A 17,957-nucleotide genomic window follows, 5' to 3' on the forward strand; every position below is an offset into this window, starting at 1 on the left:
AGGTTGTCTACTGTCTGAACTACTCCGCCCGGCGCCTCCGTGCTGTTAGAGCCATATAGAGCTATATACGATTGGCGAGACTTCGGTGGAGGCTAGCTACATTTTACCTGGCCTGTGCAAGGATCTACATTAATCACGAAACAGCTGCTGAGTCTTCAAATCTATACAGTGTAGAACTGCTTGAATCACGGACAAAGTCCAACTTTCACGAAGCGAGTTGCGTAGAGAAATAGCGCCCACTTCAGGTCAAGATATAAGTAAACAGCAGTCGCCAAATGTGGGGCACCAGCAGGTGTATGGAGACTTCCCTTACTCATCATGAATCTCTTGCCAAGATGTTCGGATCGTGATTCACGTACAACTCCGTATGTGGCAAATGCGGGGGCACTGCTAGACATCCGGCTAGTCTAGGAATGTCCGGGCCATGATCTCACGTCTCCTACAGGACAGAAGGCAATATTGTGAAATCCCAAGACGAGGTGTTGCATTGTACGAATGAGTTTTAGGCTGCGTGGAGAAGTATAGTCTAAAGCCACACGTGCGCCTCAAATCACCGCAACACAGCTGGCCTTACACGGGAGTCACTCTCTAGGAGGCCCTCCGTACGGAATGAAAACATCTCAGTATTAGAATTCGGCCTCCGCGTCCAAGGCTACGGCTTCAAAACCAGTAAAAGTATTTGGATTTTTGTAGAGCGTAGAAAAGTCCATTTGGCACTGTTGGGTGTTTTTTCACGTTGGGATTGTAAATAGTAATAATAATAATAATAATAATAATAATAATAATAATAATAATAATAATAATAATGTTACTGGCTTTACGTCCCATTAACTACTTGTATGGTTTTCGGAGAAGCCGAGGTGCCAGAATTTAGTCCCGCAGGAGTTCTTTTATGTCCCAGTAAATCTACCGACACGAGGTTGACGTATCTGAGCACCTTCAAATACCACCGGACTGAGCCAGGATCGAGCCAGCCAGGTTGGGGTCAGAAGGCCAGCGCTTCAACCGTCTGAACCACTCAGCCCGGCTGGGTTGGTTTTTCCTTCGGACTCAGAGAGGGATCCTACCTCTACCGCCTCAAGGGCAGAGTCACGGAGCGTTAGGCTTTGGGTCTGGGGTACAAAACAGGGGAGGAGGACCAGTACCTCGACCAGGCGGCCTAACCTCCTATGCTGAACAAGAGCCTTGTGGGGGGATGGAAAGATTGGAAGGTTACCGAGCTCGATAGCTGCAGCCACTTAAGTGCGGCCAGTATCCAGTATTCGGGAGATAGTAGGTTCGAACCCCACTGTCGGCAGCCCTGAAAATGGTTTTCCGTGGTTTCCTATTTTCACACCAGGCAAATGCTGGGGCTGTACCTTAATTAAGGCACCGGCCGCTTCCTTCCCACTTGTAGCCCTTTCCTGTCCCATCGTCGCCACAAGACCTATCTGTGTCGGTGTGACGTAAAGCAACTAGCGTAGTAGTAGATTGGAAGGGATAGACAAGGAAGAGGAAACGAAACGGCGTGGCCTTAAGTTAAGTACCATCCCGTCATGTGCCTGAATGAGAAGTGGAAAACTACGGTAAAAACCACTTCGAGGATGCCTGAGGTGAGAATCGAACCCCCTTCACTCAGCTGACCTATCGAGGCTGAGTGGACCCCGTTCCAGTCCTCGTACTACTTTTCAAATTTCGTGGCAGAGCCAGGAATCGAACCCGGTCCTCCGGGGGTGGCAGCTTATCACCCTAACCACTAAACCACAGAGGCGAACATTGTACGGCTCCATATCTAAAGGGTTAGCAGGCTGGCCTTTGGTCCTAGGGGCCCCGGGTTGGATTCCCGACCGGGTCGGTGATTTTAACTTTCATTAGTTAATTCCTATAGCTCGGGAGCTGGGTATTTGTGCCGTCTTCAGCATTAGAATTCAGCATATGTAGGGCCACGTCCTCACAGGCGCGCAGGCGTCACTCGAAAGATTTGCACCAGGCCATGCGCCGTTATTATTATTATTATTATTATTATTATTATTTAGTTGAGAGTTCCTAAGAGTAAATTTTACATCATGACCTGTTAGTGTCATGTTTCTTAATAACATTTACCCTTTCTGACTTCTCAAGAAGTGATTCAAGCAACTTTGCGATCACTATGAACTTACAAAACACAGCTAACGTTAGCCGTGATAACACCCGATAAGTCAAAGGCAAGGTTACGTTAAGAAATAACCAAAGAATGATAGCAACTTACTTTCAACACGTTACCGAGTTCAAGGAACTATATACTTCTCAACAAGCAAGAAAATATTCTAATAATCATCTTTCTTAATTTTATGGTACAAGCATGTCATATAACTCGTCTAAGGTTTAGCCCAATTCTACGGAAAAGTTGAAAATGTAAACCTACAACCTGTTTTCTAGTCAGTGACCTGGTCGGGGATGGAATGAATGAAGCCTCCATCTTGCGGCGAGGATAGGAATTGAGCCGGCTCCCGGAGCCTGTCGCGCTCCTCTGGGGCAATGATTAATGACTGACAGATGAAATGAAATGATAGTGGAGAGTGTTGCTGGAATGAAATATGATACGGAAAACCGGAGTACCCGGAGGAAAACCTGTCCCGCCTCCGCTTTGTCCAGCACAAATCTCACATGTTGTGAACCACGGAACCCAGCGGCGAGAGGCTGACTTGCTGCCGCCTGAGCCACGGAGGCTACTCTACGGTAAGATTCTTCAGAGAAACCTGCACACAGCCTGGGAATGAGTGATGCGGCTGGTAAGTTTCAACTGAACTAGACGGCCGCAAATAATGAGTCAACATTACACAAGAAAGGAAACTTGTCTGGAGCTGTTCAAACATAGTTTCATTTTGAAGTCATACAAGAGCTCTGAGAGATTCCCTAACGAAGCACCCAATAACGTTGGAATTGGAATAATAATACCGGTAACTTAATGTTATTTGCTTTAGGTCCCATTAAGTACTTGTACGGTTTTCGGAGACGCCGAGTTGACGGAAATTAGTCCCGCAGGAGATCTTTTACGTACCAGTAAATATACCGACACGAGGCTGACGTATTTGAGCACCTTCAAATACCACCGGACTGAGCCAGGATCGAATCTGCCAAGTTGCTGACAGAAGGCCAGCGCTTCAACCGTCTGAGCCACTCAGCCCGGCTGGGATTGGAAAAGAATAAGAAATGATCAATGAAAGATCGGATAGGAAATAAAAGAGAGAGAGAAGGCAGGCACTTTAAGTGGGACAGACGTCAGAGGCAGAGTGGCCGCCACTTAATGTCGCACAGTTTATGAGCCCCTTGTGAGTTGAAGAAGGGGAAATGGAAGGAGAAGAATCGGGCAGAAAAGGCGATCCACTCGACCAAGTTTGAAAGATATATGCTGTTGATACATCACTATAAAGTTGTGAAAAAGGAGGAGAAGATATGCCACTCGCTCAGAAAAGAGACAGGTCATGGCATTGTATATTCTCACACACTGATCACTACACCACAGAGGCGGACATGTTCAATATTAATTTTATTATATCGGAATTTGTTGACTTTTCATTTATATGAATGGTCTTCAAGCCACAGACTGGAAAATAAATTATATAATAACGATGACTGAAATGTATTTTTCTATGTAATTACTTCAGAGAGTGTACTTTTGGTCCGCGTCTGTAGTGTGGTGGTTAGTGTGATTAGCTGCCAACCCCGAAGGCCCGGGTTCGATTCCCGTCTCTGCCACGAAATTTGAAAGGTGGTACGAGGGCTAGAACGGGGTCCACTCAGCCTCGGGAGGTCAACTGGATAGAAGTGGGTTCGATTCCCACCTCAGCCATCCTGGAAGTGGTTTTCCGTGGTTTCCTACTTTTCTTCCAGGCAAATGCCGGGATGGTACCTAACTTAACGCCCCGGCCGCTTCCTTCCCTCTTCCTTGTCTATCCCTTCCAATCTTCCCATTCCCCACCAAGGCCCGTGTTCAGATTAGCAGGTGAGGCCGCCTGGTCATTCTCCCCAGTTGTATCCCCCGACCCAGAGTCTGAAGCTCCAGGACACTGCCCTTGAGGCGGTAGAGGTGGGATCCCTCGCTGAGTCCGAGAGATAAATCGATCCTGGAGTGTAAACAGATTAAGAAGAAGAAGAAGAAGAAGAAGAAAGAAGAATACTTTTGGTTAAAAAGGGGGGTGGGGGCTGGTAAATGACAACAAAATGCTTTGAAAAACGTTACATTTAGAGCTAAAAATGTAGCTCTTCTCCAAAATTGTGGAACTGTGGAATGTTCCCCCTTTTTGAACGTCTTTTTCCTCATTCCATCCTTCAACAGTTACCGGGCGAGTTGGCCATGCGGTTAGGGGCGCGCAGCTGTGAGCTTGCCTCCGGGAGATAGTTGGTTCGAACCGCACTGTCGGCAGCCCTAAAGATGGTTTTCCGTGGTTCAGCATTTTCACACCAGGTAAATGTTGGGACTGCACGTTAATTAAGGCCGCGGCCGCTTTCTTCTCACTCTTAGGTTCTTCCTATCCCATCGTCGCTATAAGACCTACGCGTATCGGTCTGACGTAAAACCAATTCTAAAGAAAAAATTCCCTCAACAGTTGGTCACCCTAGTCTCGGGTCTGTTACACTGTGGGTTCGAACCCCACTGTCGGCAGCCCTGAAAATGGTTTTCCGTGGTTTCCCATTTTCACACCAGGCAAATGCTGGGGCTGTACCTTAATTAAGGCCACGGCCGCTTCCTTCCACTCCTAGCCCTTTCCTGTCCCATCGTCGCCATAAGACCTATCTGTGTCGGTGCGACGTAAAGCAACCAGCAAAAAAAAAATGTTACACTGTGCTTGTCCGAGAGGGGACACCTCTCTCTCTTGTCCAAGTCAAGTTGGCTAAGCCTGCCACTGTCGTGCATCATGGTAGCTTCTGTTGAATGGATCACTATCAGGTAGGGGCGAGACACCTCTTTCCATTTCATATTATATTTTTCAAAGTATGCCGATTTTATTTACAATGGGGTTTTGCCTACACTTTAGATTGGAGAAGCATATGTGCGGCCCTGATCCTTGCATTATTAAATTCATCTTCTTTTCCTTTCTTTTTTTTACATCTGTTCTTCATATTGGTTTGTATTTTTTGTTTTTGAGCTATGCACCTGTCGTGCTCGATGAAGCGAGTGATCAGTGCTTCCAAAGAATATCTGAACTTTCAATAGGGTTCCTTTTATTCTATGAATTATGGAGCTCATTAATTGTATGTCATCAAGTTGGCTCTACTGGACTCGGCTGAGTTTGTGTCATGGCTCCCGATGTAAACATTGGCTTTTATTAGTGGTGTCGACTTCTTTTCAACTATTGCTGCAATTATCCGTTAGGTGAACTTATTTGTTCCTCTAGATGGGTGTCTTATTCTGTGAGTTCTTTTCCTAATCGAAAAAGGAAATCTACGGCCTCATTATAGGCGAAGTATAATGTAAGCTTTTCCAATTATTGGTGCTGTATACATTAGTTTTAATTAAGAATGACAGTAACTTCCCTTTTGAACAAAGAATGTTTCTTCGGAATGAATTGCAGGTATTTAAATTCTATCCGTGATCGTGTCAGAAGAGTGTTATTCAATCAATCATGCACAACAACAATAATTCAGTTATGAAATCATCCATTCACTAATTCATGCGGTCATTCACTCATCTAATTCAGTCATAAAATCTATAGTAGGCCTAATTATGGGATAACTAGGCCTATATAAGATTTATGACACAAAAGTAAATACTTAATAAGCCTAGGAAGGGGAAGATACATGTTGTCTTAGAGAATATAACATTGCTAACGTCCAAGACAAATAAACAATATTTAGTGCAAAATAATTGTAGAATGTAATAGTATCGAATTTAATGAATTTCCCCAGTTTCAGGCGTGGGATGCGAGTATTTTATTGTATTTAAATTCATAGAAAATTTACTTGCGCGGAAGTGACATTCGTTTGGAGGTTATTTTCATCCGGGAATATTCTGTAATGTCAGTCATTTAACTTTACTTGATTTTGCAAAGATCGTTATTTGAGGGGATATTGTAACTTAGTCATAATCCTTTTGCTGACACTAAAGAGACTGTTCAGGCCCTATGTCATTAGAAGAGTATTTTGTTATTAATGCCTTAAACTAAACATATTCATGCTCTTAGTACTATTAATTTAGAATACATTCTCTATCTGTTGGATTATTCCTTAAACATTAGCCTAATACTTAACTTTGTTCTGGCTACTACATATCCTACCAAGTACAGTACTGTATTTGATAAAACCCATAATCCTTAGGAATATAAACAGTCGTTCCTTTTAGGATATGCTTCCACTGCGAAAGCACTCTGTCTAGCTTATTACAGGGATTTATTTTAACTGACGTATAATTTTGTAGTACTTCCATCATTGAATACCACATGATAGCTGACTCACTATTTTGCCTATTATCTCTCAACATTATACCTATCAAAACTTATATGCAGCAAAATATTATTCATATTTCATGTAGATACAAATTCTGCAGATACTCATAACAAACATAAAATCTATTGGTTCAATTGTTGTTGAGAAACTTATAATATGACATGCACTCATACTTTTTGACATGAATATGTCTTAAAGCTAGGAGGCCATGCGAAAAGTTTTGTGTAACCAAATCGTGTCATGAAACAAAATGTGTGACGTGATGTTACCTAGCAACAGTACTTTGAGAGCTGAACAGGCCATGAATCTGTAAGTCATGGCCATGAATACTTCACATCACAGCCTGCGCGGTTGCTAGGTGACATCGTGTCACACATATTCATTTTTTTTTTTCTTGCATTCTTGAGCGATTGCACAGTGCTTATACAGATAAGCTAGGTTTGGGAGAACTGAACAGTAGACTAGAAAATCCCTGCTATATGAAGGTAAGCAGGACATTTAATGTAAGTAGTCCGCAGAAAATAATATGGGGGTAATTTGAATGTATTAATTGCAGTAGTCTTATAAGTTCGCCTGGTGGTCGTGATCGCTAAGGCGTCAAGTCTATATGGTTTAACACCGTGGTTGGCTGGTCTGAGTCCCAATGGTGGAGACACTTTCACCATTAGAATGTTGTCCGGCAGGGCAGAAGAGGTGGTGATATACAGTTCCTAATCACTGGATTGCGTGCCAAAAGCCTCGATTAAATTCGAAACCTCTCCGCAGTTTTCATATGGAGTAAGGGCATATGACGATGCAGAGGGTGATTCATCCGTCGGATGGGGATGTTAAGCCTACTATTTTACAGCAGTAGACGCCGAACTTCACCCTCCCCGTTCCTACTGTCATATATCGTGTCGTTCATTTAATCTCATTTACTTCTCTGATAAGGAAGGGCATCCGGCGGTAAAAAAAAACTTGCTACGAAGATTCATCTCGCTTCATGTCCGACCCTAATGAGAAATGGGACAACAGTTGGACATCAACCTATATTCAACAAACATGTGCGTAAAGGCATGGGACACGTTTTCGATATTGTCTTTAAATACGGAACTTTTATACAGTATATCCCGGTACACAAGGACAGAGGGCAAGAATCCGGTAGGTCCCAAAATTCTGGGACCTACCCTGACTTAGTTAAATGGAACCAGTGAGGAAAGCAATGGTAAACTTCTTCACTCCTCGTTTCAGCGTTGCCTTCGTTTTTTTTCACGTTTTCAGTTAACATCTGGTAGTGCTTTTTGAGGATCTAACCAGCCTCCGGGCTAGTGAACTCGTGTCCTCATCCCGAGCTGGTGCAGCAATTTCCAGGCACACCACCCAATGGAGGTGAGCTGCGTGTACCAGGAATCGAACCCGGTCTTTTTCTCGTAGGCGACCTGGATGTCTGTCAAGATGAGGGCCCTACCTAGGATGATTTCTAATGCTGAATGCGCCACACACACCCAGCCCGCAAGCCATTGGAACTAACCAATTAAGGTTAAAATCCCCGACCCGGCCGGGAATCGAACCCGGAACCCTCTGGACCAAAGGCCAGCACGCTAACCATTTAGCCATGGAGCTAACAGTGTTAACCATTACTCTACAGAGTCGGGGCTGATAACCTAACAGGCATATTAGTCAATACAGGGTGGTTCAAAACAACTTTGACAACGCTTAGAATATTGTGCGGTAGGGCAGCTATTTCAAGTCCGACTCGTTGGCTGAATGGTCATTGTACTGGCCGTCGGTTCAGAGGATCCCGGGTTCGATTCCCGGCCGGGCCGGGGATTTTAATCGCATCTGATTAATTCTTCTGGCTCGGGGACTGGGTGTTTGTGTCTGTCCCAACACTCTCCTCTTCATATTCACACAGCACACTACACTACCAACCACCACAGCAACACGCAATAGTGATTACATTCCTCCGTATAGGGTTGGCGTCAGGAAGGGCACCGTTCGTAAAACAGAGCCAAATCCACAAGTGCGACACAGTTCGCACCCGCGACCCCACAGGTGTGAGAAAAGAGGTAGGAGAAGAAGAGGGCAGCTATTTCAAGGGATGATCCATGTCTGGTAATGCACAACAGGTGTTGTTTATGCGCTGTATGGTGTCTAAGTTTGGCAACGCTTTGGATATCGGGAAGGGGGTACATTTCATATATCGGCAAGAAACCTCCACCAACCCAACAAGAGCATACAATCGTGCATTAAACTACTAATGGTGTTCGAATTGTTGACCTCACAGAGCTTATATTTGTGGTGCAAGAGTGATGTGCATTGACTAATACTGTTCAATACTTGACCCGAAAACTAAGTATGGTCATGCCAGGCAGCATAGAGAAACTGGTTCAAAGTGACCGAAAAAAAAAAAAAAAAAAAACACACACACTTTTCCCGTTGCGAAAATCAAGCGATCATAAACATGTCTCCCGGTCGTGGCCTTCCATCAACGGCTGCTAATTTCAGATGGCAACCAGCGATAAGACAGTCTACACGGTTGCTAGGTAACATTATCTGACCATACATATCTTCCATCACTGCCAGCACGGTTGCTATGTTTACAATTCCGTCACGGAATTTGTCGCGTTACGTTCCACAAATTTTCGGAAGAGCCTCCCCCCCCCCTACTTTTTTTTTTTTTTGCTAGTGGCTTTACGTCGCACCGACACAGATAGGTCTTACGGCGACGATGGGATAGGAAAGGCCTAGGAGTTGGACTGAAGCAGCCGTGGCCTTAATTAAGGTACAGCCCCAGCATTTGCCTGGTGTGAAAATGGGAAACCACGGAAAACCATCTTCAGGGCTGCCGACAATGGGGATTGAACCTACTATCTCCCGAATACTAGATACTGGCCGCACTTAAGCGACTGCAGCTACCCAGCTCGGTAGCCCCCCTACAGGCATAATATATATTTACAGTAGCGGCGATTACGGGGGGCGTGGGGGTCAGTTCCCCCCATTTTGTGGAGAACACATTACATGTTTATAGCATTTTATTCGGCTGAAATTAGGAATTATATGAATTATTAAAACAAGCAGTTTGTACAACCCTCGTTGTCTAATCAGCTAATTATTATCTTCATTTTCATTTTTTTGTACAATTGGCTTTACTTCCCACCGACACAGATAGGTCTTATGGCGACGATGGGGTAGGAAAGGCGTGGGAGTGGAAAGGAAACGGCCGTGGCCTTAATTGAGGTACAGCCCCTGGTGTGAAAATGGGAAACCACAGAAAACCATATTCCGGGCTGCCGATGGTGGGATTCAAAACCACTATCTCACGGATACACTCATTTTGTTTGAATATTATTAGCGGAAATACGCACAAAATATCGTTCGTCGCGGTTAACCGATTTGTATAGCGCAAAAGCAAGTAATGTAGACTTTGCATGTGCTCTGAGGAAGAGTAGCAGATGTATTATTATTATTATTATTATTATTATTATTATTATTATTATTATTATTATTTTGCCAAGGTCATGGACACTTGAGGTGTGATTCACCCACTTGCCGCGCGCATTCATTAGTCTGGAGTCTTTCTAGTGTCTGTTAGTTTCTTGTTGTGTGGTCAAATGCTAAACGACTTAATCGCATAATCATGTCGTACTTCTATTGAATTGTCATATATGTGTATTATTGTTCCTTTGGTGAACCTTTTATTGCAGAGTATTACATCAAAATCCCAAAATCTATTATTACTGCACTTAAGTTACTAAACTGTGAATCCTTATTTCTCTATTGAAATTCCCTCAGAGCATAAACAATTACCATTTTGTAGCTTTGGTTTTTCCTTTTCAGTTTTGATATATAGGCCTTTACACCCCCACCCCCACGCCCTCTATATTCAAGAAACTGTTGTCTGTACATATTTTGCGACCCCCTCTCCAATTCCCAATCGCCCCTACATATCAGCGCAGGGTTGAAACACCTGCAGTGTATGGATATTTTACAATCTAATTTGCCGTGAGTCATTCCCAGTGTAATAAAGTAATGATAAGAGAGCATATCAAAATCCGTTCCTCTCTCTCTTTTCTTTGCGAATATTACAGATATCTATAGCGAAATCCTTAACAGATAAGGTCACACAGACAACTTGACCCAAAAAATTTAGAAAGGTGTGTTTATACCACATAGTATCAGTTAATCGTAATGGCAAAATAAATACACCTTTGATCAAAAGACACTTCATCGATGGAACATGTCAAATATCTCGTCGACAAAGGCCTTGAAGAACATTTGTAATCAAGAGTGAGCACCTGAAAATAAATCACAATATCACACGAGCTAGAATATTTCAGGTTACTAGGAGGGAACCCATAAAGCACCCAGTGGTTTGATGATGCTCATGTAATGAATAGCGGCAAACCATTACTTCAGTGCAGTGTTGCCAGGTCCAAAAAATAATATTTCTAAAGATTAACTCTAAAATATCTCAATTAATGAGAACCTACAACCTGTTTTCCAGTCAATGACAGGGTCAGGGATGGAATGAATGAAGTTCCCATCTTGCGGCGAGGATAGGAATTGTGCCGGCTGCCGAAGCCTGTCGCACTCCTCTGGGGCAATGAGTAATGACTGAAAGATGAACTGAATGATAGTGGAGAGTGTTGCTGGAATAAAAGATGACAGGGAAAACCGGAGTTCCCGGAGAAAAACCTGTCCCGCCTCCGCTTTGTCCAGCACAAATCTCACATGGAGTGACCGGGATCTGAACCCAGCAGTGAGAGGCCGACGCGCTGCCGCTTGAGCCACGGAGGCTTACTAAAATTTCTGAATATTTCGTCAAAATTTCGAAAGATGATAATAAACATGGTATGTCGTAATATGCTGTTGATGGAGTTCCAAATTCAATTTGATTAAGGTGGACGACACACTTTTTATTCCCATCATAATAGTTAAAATAACATTTATATTTTCCAGTCCGAAGAACACAAGATAATGTACATATTTATAAAACACTAGTACAGTAGGCTTACACACCTAGCTGCACAGGCCATGGATCTGTATATCATGGCCATCCATCAATCCTTCACATCACAGCCTGCACGGTTGCTAAGTAACATCGTATCACACATTTTTTCCAAGATATATTTATGAATATTTGATTTTCTCAAAGGGAATTTAATCAAATAATTTTCTTTTAGGCATTTACTAGTGTTTAATAAATTTGGTTTTGTGTTCAGTGGGCAGGAAAACTTAACCCTTAAATGCCCAATTTATTATTTGTTTTAAATATGACTGTTTCTCATTCTCATTTTTATTTATTTGGATCAGTCAAAATATTAAGAGTTTTGAATATTTTACGTACCAGTATATTCAAAGCTGTAATATTGTTGTAGCTACTGCCACACTTCAACCTTGTTCATGACTTCTCTGAGGTAAACAACATTGTATTTGTTTTACCTTAACTAACTACTCACTCCAGCTAATTAGCAAGAAAAATTTTAAAATTAAAGACTGTTTTTTTAAAAACATTAGCGACCTCTAGCGAGTTCGTCTGCACGCTTGTAAAATCGTAAAGCTGATATAACAAGCAAGTAAGTTATCCTTTGCACATATGCAATGCTGTGCATTTAAGGGTGAAAGGTTACTTTAAAATCCAATGATCATACAATCAACACTAAAATATTGACGACATTTTCACTCATTAATATACAGTATCTCCTTTTTCGTTCACCCCGTCTTTATCGATGTTGTTCTTCATCAGACGTAGAAACTCTGCTACAAGTTTGAAAACCTTGATCTTCGATAACCCTTTCAGAATGCCATGACTGGTCTTGTATTGATACCTTGGTTCGAGCAACTGACATTTAAGACTACATACATGCGAGAGACTGTAGTAATACCACTGGCGCCTTAATGACCCGTTTTCAGCACAATACACGAGTATTGTCTGCATTCTAACTTTTCTTAAATCCGATTAGCAGCAGAAGGAAAATTTAAGACGGTATTGTATTCGTACACAGCGGATAATATTTCCATCTGGTTACTGTTATCTGTGAAGTGAAGACTGGAGATAAATCGGAAGCTTTCCACTTAATTTCGTATGTTCTGGAATATTTTTAAAAATTGGAAACTCAACCGAAAATTCGGATGCCTGGCAACACTGCTTTAATATTACCGTAAGCAACGTTGGAATGTTTATACATGATCCTTTGTAAATAATAACAATCAAAATGAAAATCCACACCCTGTTTCCAGTCATTCGACCGGGTCAGGAACGGAATGAATGAAGCCCCCATCTAGCGGCGGGGATAGGAATTGTGCTGGCTGCCGAAGCTTGTCGCACTTCTCTGGGGCAATGATTAACGAATGACAGATGAAATGAAATTATATTGGATAGTCTTGCTGGAATGAAATATGAAAGAGGAAAACCGGAGTACCGAGAGAAAAACCTGTCCCGCCTCCGCTTTGTCCAGCATAAATCTCACATGGAGTGAGCGGGATTTGAACCACGGAACCTAGCGGTGAGAGGCCGGCGCACAGCCGCCTGAACCATGGAGACTCTAAATAATAATAATAATAATAATAATAATAATAATAATAATAATATAGTTTTTTTGCTATTTGCTTTACGTCGCACCGACACAAATAAGTCTTGTGGCGACGATGGGATAGGATAGGCCTAGGAATTGGAAGGAAGCGGGCGTGGCTTTAATTAAGGCACAGCCCCGGCATTTGCCTGGTGTGAAAATGGGAAACCACGGACAACCATCCTCAGGGCTGCCGACAGTGGGGCTCGAACTCACTATCTCCCGATTACTGGATACTGGCTGCACTTAAGCGACTGCAGCTATCGAGCTCGGTACCGGTATATCGTTTCTTTAAGTACTGTCTGTCTAATAAGGTTTTCTAAGAAGTCAGTAAATTTACTTACACTTAAAGACTGTTAAGATTCTATCGATTTAACTATGTAGCCAGACAAGTGAAACATCTTTCCAACAATTCAGGAACGCCGGGTACTAGAATGCGTGGTCAGATTAGCGGTTCAGACTGTGTCTGTTTCGATTCCTAACGGGTGAAGATTTGGTTTGGTTGGTTGAAGATTCGAGTTCGGGGTCTGTGTGTTTTATGATACACATCTTCATATACTCACACCTCATCACACAAACACCGTAACAGTGAATGCATCCCTCGCCATAGGGTTAGCATCCCCCCGTAGAACGGGGCCATTTAGTGCGAACCCTATGAGATTGGGAAAAGGGGAGAAAGACGAAGAAAATTAACATTTAATAATAAAGACTGCGACCAGCTTTGACATTATGTCGTCAGGCAAAAATTGGATTTTTTTAAAAAAAGACGGGCTGAGTGGCTCAGACGATTGAGGCGCGGGTCTGCTGAACCAAACTTGGCAGGTGATCCCGTCTCAGTCCGGTGGTATTTGAAGGTGCTCAAATAGGTCAAGTCTTGTGTCAGTAGATATACTGGCACGTAAAAGAACTCCTGCGCGACTAAATTCAGGCTCCTCGGCGTCTCTGGAAACCGTAAAAGTAGTTAGTGGGACGTAAAGCTGTTATTATTATTATTATTATTATTATTATTATTATTATTAAATGGATAAAAGGAGAATGCTGTCAAAGAATCTGAAAACGCTCCTTCAAGTAACCATACGAGAGGCTACAAATAGCGTATTAGTATTTTATTATCAGTCTTTTTTACTTCGTTTACCCTCCAGGGTTGGATTTTCCCTCGGACTCAGCGAGGGATCCTACCTCTACCGCCTCAAGGGCAGTGTCCCGGAGCGTGCGACTTTTGGATCAGGGATTCAACTGGCGAGGAGTACCTCGCCCAGGCGGCCTCACCTGTTATGTTCAACAGGGATCTCGTGGGGGGATGGGAAGAAGATTGGAAGGAACAGACAAGGAAAGGGGAAGGAAGCGGCCGTGACCTTATGTTAAGTACCATCCCCGCTTGCCTGGAAGAGAAGTGGAAAACCACGGAGAACCACTTTGAGGATGGCGGAGGTGGAATCGAGCCGCCATCTACTCAGTGGATTCCATTCCAGTCCTCTGACCACTTTTCAAATGTCGTGGCAGAACCGGGAATCGAACCCGGGCCCCCAGGGGTGGCAGCTAATCACACTAACCACAACATCACAGAAGTGGACATTATTATTATTATTATTATTATTATTATTATTATTATTATTATTATTATTTTAACATTTTAATCGATATGTATATCGCCGTATTAAACATTTTGGAATGTCACAGTTCTGCCTAGGCTGACTAAATTCGTTTGAAACGAAGCTGACCGAACATCTGAAAATTCACTGTGTATTATCTCACTGATATCTTCATTGTGAATGATATAAGTAACATTGAGGGAAACAATGGCAAGCTACCTCACTCAACGCCTCATTATGGCATCGCAATTGGTTTCCCTATAACATTTGGTGTTATGTTTTGAGGATCCAATCGACCTGCGTGCGCTAGACTCAGCAGATATGATCATATAATGGAAATTTATTTTTAAAGAAAGAAGTATTGTTAATAAAGTTCAATCCCTTTCATGGCCTGACGGTTTGAATGGTTCAGATGCAGAGCTCAAGGTATCTGAGCCCAATTAGCCTAATTCGATCCTCGCTCAGTGCGGCGGTTGTCTGAAGGTGCTCAAATACGATAGCCTCTTGTCGGGAGATTTACTGGCACGTAAAAAACTCCTGCGGGACGAAATTCCGGCACCTCGGCGTCTCCGAAAACCGTTAAAATGTTGTTGTTAGTGGGATGTAAGACAATAACATTATATTATTATTATTAATACTACTACTGAGGTAGCTTTATTTATATTATATATTTATGTATATAAATAAAAGGTTCTTTCTATAAATACCAAAATTAGTCATTACAACACTATCGTTAAGCTGTTATTTCTGTGTGCGTTAGAATGCCTCATCCTCTCTCGGATATGTGCACTCGTTTAGTTAGAGCAAGAAAAAGACTGAAATATTCTCCACAACATACTGGGCTCGAACTAGATAAAACGGGATCTACATAAGAAAATCCAGACGATTCTACTCTAAGACAGAGAAGATCACGGACATAGTGCGCAAACACAGAGCTTGCTTCTACGGTCACCTACGACGGATTGACGTGTCTTGATGAACAAAAACGATTTAATAATTTTGACTCAGAACAAAAAAAGTAACAATAAAAGTCCCTGGTACATTAATGTCAAGAAAGACCTCGAAGAAATGAACCAACGACCAGATGACTCCCACAAACGAGACTTTTCAGAACAAACTTCGTGACTTTTGAATAAACGCCAGAACGTATAATAAAATTGAACGTGGTCCCTACTTGGCCGATTAGCGAATAATAATAATAATAATATAGATATATTAAGTAAATTCATAGTAATTATGAAGCACTGAGTTCACGTATGCGCATACATTTTGTAAATTTAAAACGCAACACTCGGCATATTAATGCTGTCTTTATGTTATTTAAAATAACACAATACACCTGCACACACAGAAACGGTCAAATTTCTCTGCTAAACACCTGCGGTATTGCTAGCCGGTAAGGCGGGAGGATGAGGGAAGTGGAGTTCCAGTACAGTGACTTTTTAAAAGTGACTCATTCGACTGCAGACTCACCTGCTTCGGTGGATGCCCAAGGGTCACCTTCCGCGCGTGCGTCCAGCTCTGAAGGCATTGTGCTCTCTTCAATAAGGAAACACAAACAAAAATAGAGGAATGAAAATAATGTTTTCTCACTACGGATGAATACAATTAACGAGATCCGTTCTTTCACACGCCTGTTTACCCCGGCAAACCGACATAGCGTCTCTTACTTTCTGAACGCCCTGTTTTCAAGTCACTGAGCGTTACACACGTGTAATATAAAGTATTTCGAAGAGTTTTGTGTTATAATATATTGCACTGTTTTTAAAAATAGAGAATGATTACACACTTAAAGGAATGTATTGCATTGGTGACCCCGTTTAACTCACACGTCTTTGAAGAACGGGCTAGAAAAATAGAGTCTGATTAATGGTGTCTTATTATGAGATGCAAATTGCAATGGTATGAACTGGGCATTCTCCTGGCGCGATTCCAAACACAAGTGGTCTCTCTTTCTGACAGTATCCATTGCTACTTTTCAGTCCACTCGCCTTGCTTATTTTTATTCCTCGGTTCGCACACGGTCAAGACTTGTTGCTCATTGCAGAGGAAGAGAAACCACTTGTTGGAACAGTTGTTTATCGCAGAGCACTACACTCACTTGTTCGTTCGATCGATCGTTCGTTCAAAGCGCATCAACCCACACTGCCGGCTAAGACGCTACTGAAATCTGAGCCGCCGCACTCTAACTTCCAAAGCCCCCCTCTCCTCTCTCTTCAACAGCGCGCACTCTTAAAACTTCCCCTCCGTACACGGCTCACTCAGCCAGTGCCCCTCCCCCTTATCCCTCCTTACGGCTAAGAAGTATAATGCAACCAAGAAGCAGTAGAAGACGAAGAAGAGACGTGTGGTCTCTTATTCTTTTTAAAAGTCTTCCATTCACGAAACAGTTATCTCCTGTGAGAGTGCGTCGCACTGTGCTGGTGAAGATAGACAGACCTTCGGGCGACTCAACAATCTGTACTGATGAGCTGCACATGTTTATTTCAGAAAGAAAAAAAGAAGAAAGCAAAGCAAACGAGGGAATCCAACAAGTGGCAAGTGCTGTTACGAAATTTTATTATCCGCCGAGAACGCAACAAACATTTATTGTAGAAAACAGGTACAACTAAGACCAGACAAACGGGTTCATTAGGAAGAAATACCGTAATCTTAATAATAATAATAATGGAGAGGGAGTGATTGCCACAGTCTCTCGCCTGCTAAGTTCTCATCCTGAAAACCGAGACTCGACTCCCGGTGAGTGCTGGGTGGAATAATCTACCTGAATAATTACTCACTGTCACGAAGGCCTGCCTTAGACTCCGGCCTAAAGTCCTAACAGAAAGTAACTTAAGCCAGGTTAAGGTGAAATGTGTAGCCTTTGCTGATGATCTAGAAATCATTACTAAGACCAGAGATACATCAGATACAGCGTGCAGAGATTACACATTATAGCATCAAAGGCAGGCCTCCAGATATCGTACAACAACAAAAAACAGTACGTGGAAACTCTACATCAGCATAGCAAGAAAACTTCGCCAGAGATGGATTACGGCACAATTTCACAGGTGTCCTTCAGATACCTTGATTTCCTACACAGTAGGGAAAACATAGAGCCACTGAACTCCATAAGGCGTGCAGACTAACGTGGAATTAGGCTCTACCACAACAAGAGTGTCAAGTCGCGTAATGCAAACTTAGGACATTTCAAGACAGTTGTTTTGCCGGAAACTTTATACGCCTCAGAAACCACATCCCTTGGAGGTCACTCTAAAATATTATACAAACTGAAAAGCAAGAAAGGAAAATTCTCCGGAAAATTGATGGTCCCACGGGAGAAACTGGAATGTGGATTAAAAGAACAGTCGACCTCTACTCTTTAACTGACAGCTTCACTGGTGCCGTACGCAAGCGAAGCCTGAAA

At 42.7% G+C, this 17,957-nt stretch overlaps 1 protein-coding gene across 1 annotated transcript in view; it reads right to left on the reverse strand.

Annotated features, from left to right (window-relative positions):
- Nucleotides 1-16,687, reverse strand: part of rols (rolling pebbles) — a 385,580-nt gene extending 368,893 nt beyond the window's left edge. Inside the window, exon 1 of the mRNA XM_067156406.2 lies at nucleotides 16,025-16,687. Coding sequence (XP_067012507.2) covers nucleotides 16,025-16,082 — 58 coding nt within the window. The 5' untranslated portion in view covers nucleotides 16,083-16,687. The remainder of the gene's footprint in view (nucleotides 1-16,024) is intronic.
- Between the last annotated feature and the right edge of the window lie 1,270 nt (nucleotides 16,688-17,957).

Source organism: Anabrus simplex, chromosome 12 (assembly GCF_040414725.1).
Source record: "Anabrus simplex isolate iqAnaSimp1 chromosome 12, ASM4041472v1, whole genome shotgun sequence".
Classification (NCBI taxonomy): Eukaryota; Metazoa; Arthropoda; class Insecta; order Orthoptera; family Tettigoniidae; genus Anabrus; species Anabrus simplex.